General features: G+C 45.8%; 1 protein-coding gene across 1 annotated transcript; it reads left to right on the forward strand.

The window, feature by feature from the left end:
• Positions 1 to 283: 283 nt before the first annotated feature.
• LOC136531173 (F-box protein PP2-A13-like) lies at positions 284 to 3,349 on the forward strand. The gene is made up of 3 exons (XM_066523873.1): positions 284 to 977; positions 1,203 to 1,321; positions 2,611 to 3,349. The coding sequence occupies exons 1-3, from the start codon at positions 606 to 608 to the stop codon at positions 3,047 to 3,049; spliced, it is 930 nt and encodes a 309-aa protein (XP_066379970.1). The 5' UTR covers positions 284 to 605; the 3' UTR covers positions 3,050 to 3,349.
• The last annotated feature ends 5,190 nt before the right edge of the window (positions 3,350 to 8,539 follow it).

An 8,539-nucleotide genomic window follows, 5' to 3' on the forward strand; every position in this document is an offset into this window, starting at 1 on the left:
GAGCTATCTAATTAGTTTTTTTTATTAGTATCCAAAAACTTCTTTCGATATTTTCAAATATCCAATATAATATCCAAAAATTTTCGTTTCGTGAAATAAACACGACCTTAGCCAAAACAATGCTACCCGGCTACCGCGGACGACGTGGCCATGATTTCCCAAAGCAACAATATCCACTTGAGCCACATCCCTTGTCCAGAAGCAGAACCATCCACTGATCCACCTCCACCTGAAAAGCGCGCTATTTTTATACGGCCACCACCAGGTCAGGGTCAGCAAGGCATCCGCCGCCTAGTTCTCCCCTCCGTCGCAACCTCAGGACCCCTCTCCAAGTCTCACCTCCACGGCTCCACCCCCTCTTCCTCTTGAGTCGCCTTCCTCTTGTTCTCCACCACGCGTGTGGCTATCTGAGAGAGCACCCCATGCATGCTGACTCCAGCAAGTCGGTTGAATTGAAGAAGAACCAGCCGACTGGCGGTTACCCCACTGTCGCTAACCGGATAGAGAAGAAAGGCCTCTCCACTCTCCAGGCATTGGAGGCGTAATCCGAGGAAGGTACCCAACTCCACCCACGCATTGCGCGCGCCGAAAATTTTGCAATTTGGATGGGGGTGGGGGCGTCGAGCGTGGTGGCGCCGGAGGGGTACGGCCGGGGGTGGGGGCAGACGTCGCTGGGCGACATGCCGGAGAGCTGCGTCGCGGCGGTGCTGCTCTACCTCGACCCGGCTGAGATCTGCCAGGTGGCCTGCCTCAACCGGGCGTTCCGGGGCGCGGCCTCCGCCGACTGCATCTGGGCCGCCAAGTTGCCCGCCAACTACAGGTACCTCGCCGCGCTCGCGGCCGCGGCCGACGACGACGACTGCGGTTGCGATGACGCGGCCGAAGGCAGTGATGGCAGGTGCTGCTCCTCTGCGGCGATCAAGAAGGAGATATACGAGCGCCTCTGCCGGCCCACCCCGTTCGACGGCGGCACCAAGGTAACTTTTTTTTTTCTTTCTTTATAGTCGTTTCCAACAATCAGAATGCTTTTGCTTTTGGTAGAGGATGATTTTAATGGTGGCTGGGAAAAAAATAAGAAGTTGAGTCAGTAGAACCTATTTGTCTTTTCGCGTTTGCTGCCTTAATAATGTTTGTGTTTGTTCTGGGACTTCTGTTCTATCTTTTGTCTGCGATGGTCTAACTAAAAGCAGTTATTTGAGTAGGAATTTTGGATCGAGAAGAACAAGGGAGGTTTCTGCATGTCCATCTCCTCAAAGGCTATGTCGATCACAGGGAGAGAGGATCGGAGGTATTGGAGCCACCTATCCACAGAGGAATCAAGGTACTTCGTTTTTGTTTTCTCATTTTCCCACAGTAAACGTACTCATTAGGAGGTTAAGATCACATTCCATGAACCTGTCAGCATATTGAGAGAATGAAATCATGGAATACTTTTATCATGCCATGGTTTTATTTGATCTGCTATATTTTGTTACATTGGAAAGCTCTTTGTTAATTGCTTGACTTTTGTTATGTTCCTCAATAAGACAATATTTTGTTATATTGGAAGCTCTTTGTTAATTGCTTGACTTTTGTTATGTTCCTCAATAAGACAATAATCTGATCTTATACTCCTTATTTTCCGGTGAGCATTTAATGTATTTCTTTTGTTAATGAACTGGTTGAAGATTTCTTTTCCGGGTACATATGTCTTTCTTTCACATACCTACCCAAGAAAGGCATATGATATATTTTTGTGATGATTGATGGTATGTTTTCCCAATAGGATGCATGGGGTGTTCAGACAGATTTAGATGTCCTCAGTGGCTCAGTGCTGGACAACTTATCCAAATTGTCAGCAGAAATTGACAAATTAGCAAGCCAGTAAAGTACTTTGAGTGTGATTGATATCAGTAGGACCATGATTTATTTTTTTAGGCCCTGTTAAATGTTACCGAGCCTTTATGCTCCTATGTTATCTTTTGTGCCATTATACATATATAAAATCTTGAAGCCAATCAGCGTGCTGCATACAACCAAAGTCACTTCAGTGTCATCGGAAAGCCTATATGTGTACTGTTAACTTCAGTCTGATGGCTACTTATGCAAATTGAACATCTATAATATTTGTTATGATGTGATTTGGTTTATTGTATTTACATGACCTGGCCGATGAGTACATTTTGGTCCTTGTCCTGTTCTTGCATGTCATCAGTAAGCAACCCCACCACGTTGCCAGTTGGTGTCATCTACCTCAGACACCTGAATGATAGCTTTATGTTTCTGTTACTGCAACTCAGAGCATGTGTAGATCCAGTTTATTTGGATTTAAATGTTCAGGACTTGGTTTGGAGTTAAACTGAATGCCAAAACGTACCAAACCAGGCCTCACCCGAACACCTCATATTGTGAGCTATTTGTTGTACTTGTGCAATAACCCTGATAGTTTTGCTTTCGCATTCAGCTCTCTCAGACATTTTTACAAAAGGAAATTCACCTCACATGTTGTGGACTTGTGTTGTAGCTTGGTCCATCCGTAGCGACAGTTTGAGCTCTATCTTATTTTCATGTTCACCAATTGCTGAACTCACCGCATTACAGATAACTAAAGTGCCATGGTTTTTATTGCAGATTTCACAGTGTTGCCTATCTTCAGCAGATTTGGTGGCTTGAGGTAGGTGGGGAGATTGATTTCTGCTTTCCTGCTGGTTCATACAGCCTATTCTTCCGGCTCCATTTGGGCCGACCGCACAGGCGTATGGGCCGCCGAGGCCATGGCTCTGAGAATATCCACGGTTGGGACATCAAACCAACACGGTTCCAGCTCTCAACTTCAGATGATCAGCACACTGCATCGGAGTCTTACCTAATTAACCCTGGAAGATGGATCCTTTACCACGTCGGTGATTTCATCATATCGAGTTCAGATGAGGTGACGGAACTCAAGTTCTCTATGATGCAGATTGATTGTACGCATACAAAAGGCGGCCTGTGTGTTGACTCGGTCTGTATATACCCCAAAGATCAGGGATATGAGGAGGACTGCATATTCTGCCAGAAAATTTTGTAGGGGTGCTTGAATTCCTTGGCTAGCCTATTTCTTCTTCTTTTCGGGCCATTCTTGTCCAAAAGGGTAGCGCGCATATTCTCTTTCTGAGAGTTTTGCATGAACAATTTATTTATTTTTGTAAGGGATTATTCTGTATTTACTTTTTGTAGTGTTAGTCAAATAAGTGGGGAGGTCAGGAAGTAGATGTAGGTATAGCGATGTATGATTGGAGCGCTTGACACGCGTGTGTAGAAACAGATGCTTCATTACATGTACAGAGATCTTGTGTTTATACATTATTGGAGACATATGCTTCCAGAAAGTTTCACTTAATTTTGCCTTGGCAAGTATTTGAGGGTGAAGTTTTCTGCCGATCAGCATGTGGTATTTCCAGCTCCTATATCACTGAACTACGGGCTTTTATCATTTATCAGTGCACGCCGCATGACTGCAGCTTTCCGGTATTGCTGACCCCCTTGAAGAGCAAGTGTTCGTTAGAACTGCTTCTGGGTTCGATGTTTGGTCTGACCAATCCTGTTCGAGTCTCAGGCTTGGAAAATTCAGGTGCCACCCCAGCGTCAAGCAGACAAGCGCTGAAGCACCCATGGATAGCGAGCGTGCGCCGATGCAGGACAGCAGGTAAACGCATCTACCCCGGCCTGGCCAGCTCACCGATTTCGCTCATGCGAGCGCCGAGCAGGCGGAGCGGAGCCCATGGGCGCTGCCGCTGCGGTCGATCGGCGGGCCGGTGCCTGTGCAGCGTGCACCCTCCGCTTAGCAGTCGGTCCCCTCGGCGCCCGCCAATCTTCGTCGGCGGCGAGTAACGCGCCGACAACCCCTCCGCTGCTCTGCATGTGCGATGTGGGCTGCAAGAGGAGATTTTTTTTACGTGGGCCGTCTTTTCCCCATCAGTGCAATGAGAACCTAACGTGGAGATAGGAAAAACAAATTTACGTGGGCTAAATTACGTGGCTGTTTTTCTTACCATGCATGAATGAAACTTCAAAAGCCGTAGTTATAAAACCCAAATGCAAATTAATTTTTGATTGTATTATTGTGTTCTTACAATAAATTTTTCAAAAAAAGATCTCACTCAGTATATTTAGATAATATTATGTTTAAAACAATGTTCTTATGAAGATAGAATTTTTTTTATGATGCAGGGATAATGTTCTAGTTTAGGAAAACATGTTTCACCTACAAGAAAAATGTTCTAGATTCAAGATAAAAATATTATGCATTTAGGAGAATTAATTCCAATATACAATGTGTATGTAGTTAGCCTAGAATCATAGTTCTTTTCAATTTCTTTGTGAGGTTGTCATCATTTTCTTAAAAAAAAGGGGAGATTGAAAGCCTCTTTTAAGTTTTGATAATTCATGACAACATATGTGCACTAATAACTTCATATGAGACATGAAAGGTTAAGTGCTAGTCTACAAGGGAGAGTGAACTACATGAAGTCCATGAAATGGCATGAACCATGTAATGCAAAAGCTCGACAAGGTGAAAATAAAAAGATGAAGGAAGGAAGACAAAGTGAAGGCAAAGGTATATGCATAGTTTTCTCTTTCACTGGCCACGAGGTGTTTAATGGAGTGAGGTGGCTGGATTGATAGGGTAGATAGTTGTACTATTAAGAGGGGGCAAAACATGTTTGCATACAATTTAGTGCTACTTGTGAGATCAATATATGCATTGCATATAGATTCAAGTGGTGTTTTAAAAATCATATGACAAACCTTTAAAAATGTTTGAAAATCATATGACAAACCTTTGAAAATGTTTGAAAAAAATGCTAACTAAGGCTTAAAGATGTTAGATCATCTTGTGAGAGATCATATGGAGTTAGTATGTTAGAAAAAAACTTGACAAACGAGTTGAATGCACTATTTTTAGGGTCACGGAGCTTCGGAACATTGACCCAGTCAAGTTGTTTTCAAGCGCTTAAACTTAACCTTACGGTGTGCACCAGAGCTTTAGAACGGTGCATGTGCATGTCGACACCAATTCAAAAACTCACCGGAACTCTCCGGTGTGGTGCATTGGAGAGTGACTCCAGGAGTCCAGGGAGAGTGTTTTTTTTTTTGTGCAATTGGAGAGCTAACACGCACCCGAGCTCTCCGGTGGTGTACCAGGATTATAACAGCTCTTTCATCGAGCACAATGCAAGTTAATGTTGTAGGAGCTTTCCGGTGCTCACCGAAGTTATCCGGTGCTTCACTTTTTTGAGTGAAAGGATATAATGACTAGTTTTGTGTGGGAGCTTATAAATAGGTGTTGGCCGGGGCTTAGCCGCTCTCTTGCAAAACCGACGACCCATAGGTTTTGAGAACCGACTAAGCAAGTTTTTGTAGTCTTGCTGCAATTCTCAAGCTATCCTAGCAATCCTCGTCTGATGCAAGCGCACAGTAGCGCTCTGGTTTTGAGGACCGGATTTGTGTCAGCACCTTGCTTATTGCAGTTTGTTATCTGGATGAAATGGCCTGTTGTTACGATACTGATAGTATATGATTTAGGTGATGGATCTTGTTTTTTAGTAATTGTGCTCGTGACTGTCACGCAAATATACTCAGATGGATACAATCTGTCAAAAGTTCAGGTAGAGTATTTTCAAGCCTTCAGGTAGTATATTAATGCCGCCTCTCTCTAAATTTGGCCTGCACCACTGGTTCTTTTAGCTACTTCAGTATTGGCATGCAGGCAATTACTGGCTCATCTTTATAGCCTTATCTATTGTCGGCATCCTACAAATTTTATACACATGGTACAAAATGCATACGCATAGTATACTCAAAACAGTCATTTTTCAATTCCGTTATATTTCGTGAGCTTCAGGCAGCAATGATTCACCAAACCCATGACCCATCTCATCTCAGAGGCACTACCTTTGCGATTCAGAAACTAGGACAAAATCCTTGTGCTATGCATCACAAACAACACAAAGTTAATGGGATTCACGTGGTAACTGACTAACTGTATAATTCATGCCTGCGCACGGGATTTACGTGGTGGCGCCAGCCAGCTCGTGCCTTTGGGAAACCGGAACTCGCCGAGATTTCCATCCAGGTCATGGAAACGTGGCAATCCAACCCAACTACCCAAGCCTGTGTTTTCCAGCTGATAACGTAAGATTTTGTCCGTAACCTTTCATGGTCACTAGACCATATGTATTTCGTCAAGAGCAGCCTCGTTTTTGTAATCCATCTACTCGCACATAGGAAATCAGCTGATGGTAATGCGTCCATCATACATGCTGGCTGTCTGCCTGAGTTGTTACCCACTGGAACTCAGGTCTGGTCCGTGTTTTGACTGAACTGGTATGCAGCGTGAGTGCATTTTTGGTGGCGAATCGCGATGATTGCTTTGCTTCTTTACTGAGATCGCCCGAACACCATGATGATGAGCCCTGCCCTGGCACAGGGCACAGCACAGGGCAGAGAGCCAGGGAGAGTGGATCTGTGGATGGATGGGTACCAAGACCTGCGGACGCCCCGACGCCGATGCGATGCGATGCGATGTGCCTCCCTGTCGTCTCTGCCCTGGCCTTACGTGCTTTGCCCTGCTGCACTGCATGCCTGCGTCTGTTTATTGGTGGTCCAGTCCAATCCTGGCTTGTTGCAGGGCAGGTTGCATTGCTTGCTTCGTGCATGGCCTTGCTGCTGTACGCTGGGCCAGCGGTCGACCTGCCGATCGCGGAGGCGCCCGGCCGGCCGCGCTCTGTGCCTTTGGCGAGCCGTAGTGGTGCTAGTGCGTGCGTGATCAGAGAACAGATTGCACTCTACGAACAGTGCTATGCAGGGAAAGGCAAGAGAGGCCGGTCGAGATGCGGAGCAGCCTGGCGTCCATCTCGTCGCCATCGCAGCCGGCCTGGTGCTCGCGGGGCATTAGTGGCGTGGTGCTACTACTGTGCCCGGCCTGCATGCAGCTGCAGTCGTGAGGCTGAGGTCTAGTATGTGGCCGGAACACAGCATGATCTAGGCACCACCATAATAGTCCAATGCTCATCGCTCGGGGTGGCGTTGCTGATTTACTGTGGCGTCCTTGGATTAGACACGGACAACCTGTTATGACAGTCGGGGTTTGAAGTCCGGATGACCATATATTATCAGCCATGCTTATCAGTCATAAGTCCGGATGGCCATATATTATCAGCCATGCTTATCAGTCATGATACAGTGTTTTTCTCTCACAGCAAAACAGCAACCGCCGGCTTATAAGCCAAAAAAAAAAAAAACGATCCACAGCTGGCCTGGCGCTGGCGCTGGCAGGGCAATAGTAGTGTGGTGCTACTACTGCGCCTGGCCTGCATGTAACTGCAGCCTTGAGGTTGAGGTCCAGTGCGTGGCCGGGGCACTGTTGCCTTCAGCTCCAGCATGATCCAGGCACCACCACAATAGTCCAACGCGCATCACTCGGGGCGGCGTTGCTGATTTTCTGTGGCATCCTTGGACCGGACACGGACAACCTGTTATTGCAGTCAACGTTTGAAAGTTTGGATGGCTATATATTGTCATTGACTCGAAGAAAGGCACCTCCAATCCCCCGCAGTCGGCCTGGCGCCAGTGCTGGCGGGCAGTGGCGGAGCGTGAATCAAAAGTTAAGGAGGGGCCAATTGTACTGTAGCATTCTTGAACTATCACCTGAGAGTAGCTAGTTATTCTGCTGCAAGTGTATTATTTATTACTGACAAGGATATACTCATGTTATTACTACCACATCTCTACTATTGTATGGCTAACTTGCTTGCTCGGACAGTCATGTAGTTTTGCACTAGCTAGCATGACGGAGCTTGCACATCCACAACATATATTCTCATTTTTTTTTACAGGACAAGGGAGGCCGGAGCCCTCTACGGCTCCGCTGTTGCTGGCGGGCAATAGTGTTGTGGTGCTACTACTGCACTTGCATGCAGCTGCAGCCTTGAGGTCGAGGTCCAGTGTGTGGCCGGGGCACTGTTGCCTTCAACGCCAGCATGATCCAGGCACCACCAAAGTACTGAATAGCGTTCGCAGTGGCTGCAACAGTGGTAGCGGTCGCTTGCTGCTACCGCTACGACGTAGCAGGCTTAGATATAGCGAGTTGGAACTTAGTGTACGCTATGTGACGCAATAAGCCGCTATAGCAGCCATTATTTAACATAACTGTCCGCTATAGCGGTCTAATTCTTAATTTAAGATATATTTAATCGAGAATCAACTCTTTAAATACAATTAAATATCTATTTAGAATATTTAAGTTATATATTTATTAGTCTATCACCGATTTGTATTTAGTTGATTTTATTTTAATTTGTAAAAAGTCATTTGTAAGATATAACCTAAATTATATGAGATTATTAGATATTGTTATTAGAACTTAGCGTCCACTATAGCGCCCCCTAACTATAATCCGCGACGTAGACGTCAATCAGACCCATTATCCTCTATATATTACGTTGGGCACCACTACAGTAGTCCACTACAATAGTCCAACGCCCATCCCTCGGGGTGGCATTGCTGATTTTACGTG

The sequence above is a fragment of the Miscanthus floridulus genome, unplaced genomic scaffold (genome assembly GCF_019320115.1).
Source record: "Miscanthus floridulus cultivar M001 unplaced genomic scaffold, ASM1932011v1 fs_294_2_3, whole genome shotgun sequence".
NCBI classification, from domain to species: domain Eukaryota; kingdom Viridiplantae; phylum Streptophyta; class Magnoliopsida; order Poales; family Poaceae; genus Miscanthus; species Miscanthus floridulus.

What these genes read in the sequence shown, in the direction of transcription:
- LOC136531173 (XM_066523873.1), top strand. Translation starts at nt 606, where the DNA reads ATGGGGGTGGGGGCGTCGAGCGTGGTGGCGCCGGAGGGGTACGGCCGG. An exon ending in CGTTCGACGGCGGCACCAAG is followed by an intron (nt 978 to 1,202) that starts GTAACTTTTTTT and finishes TTATTTGAGTAG; the next exon opens with GAATTTTGGATCGAGAAGAA. An exon ending in CTATCCACAGAGGAATCAAG is followed by an intron (nt 1,322 to 2,610) that starts GTACTTCGTTTT and finishes TTTTTATTGCAG; the next exon opens with ATTTCACAGTGTTGCCTATC.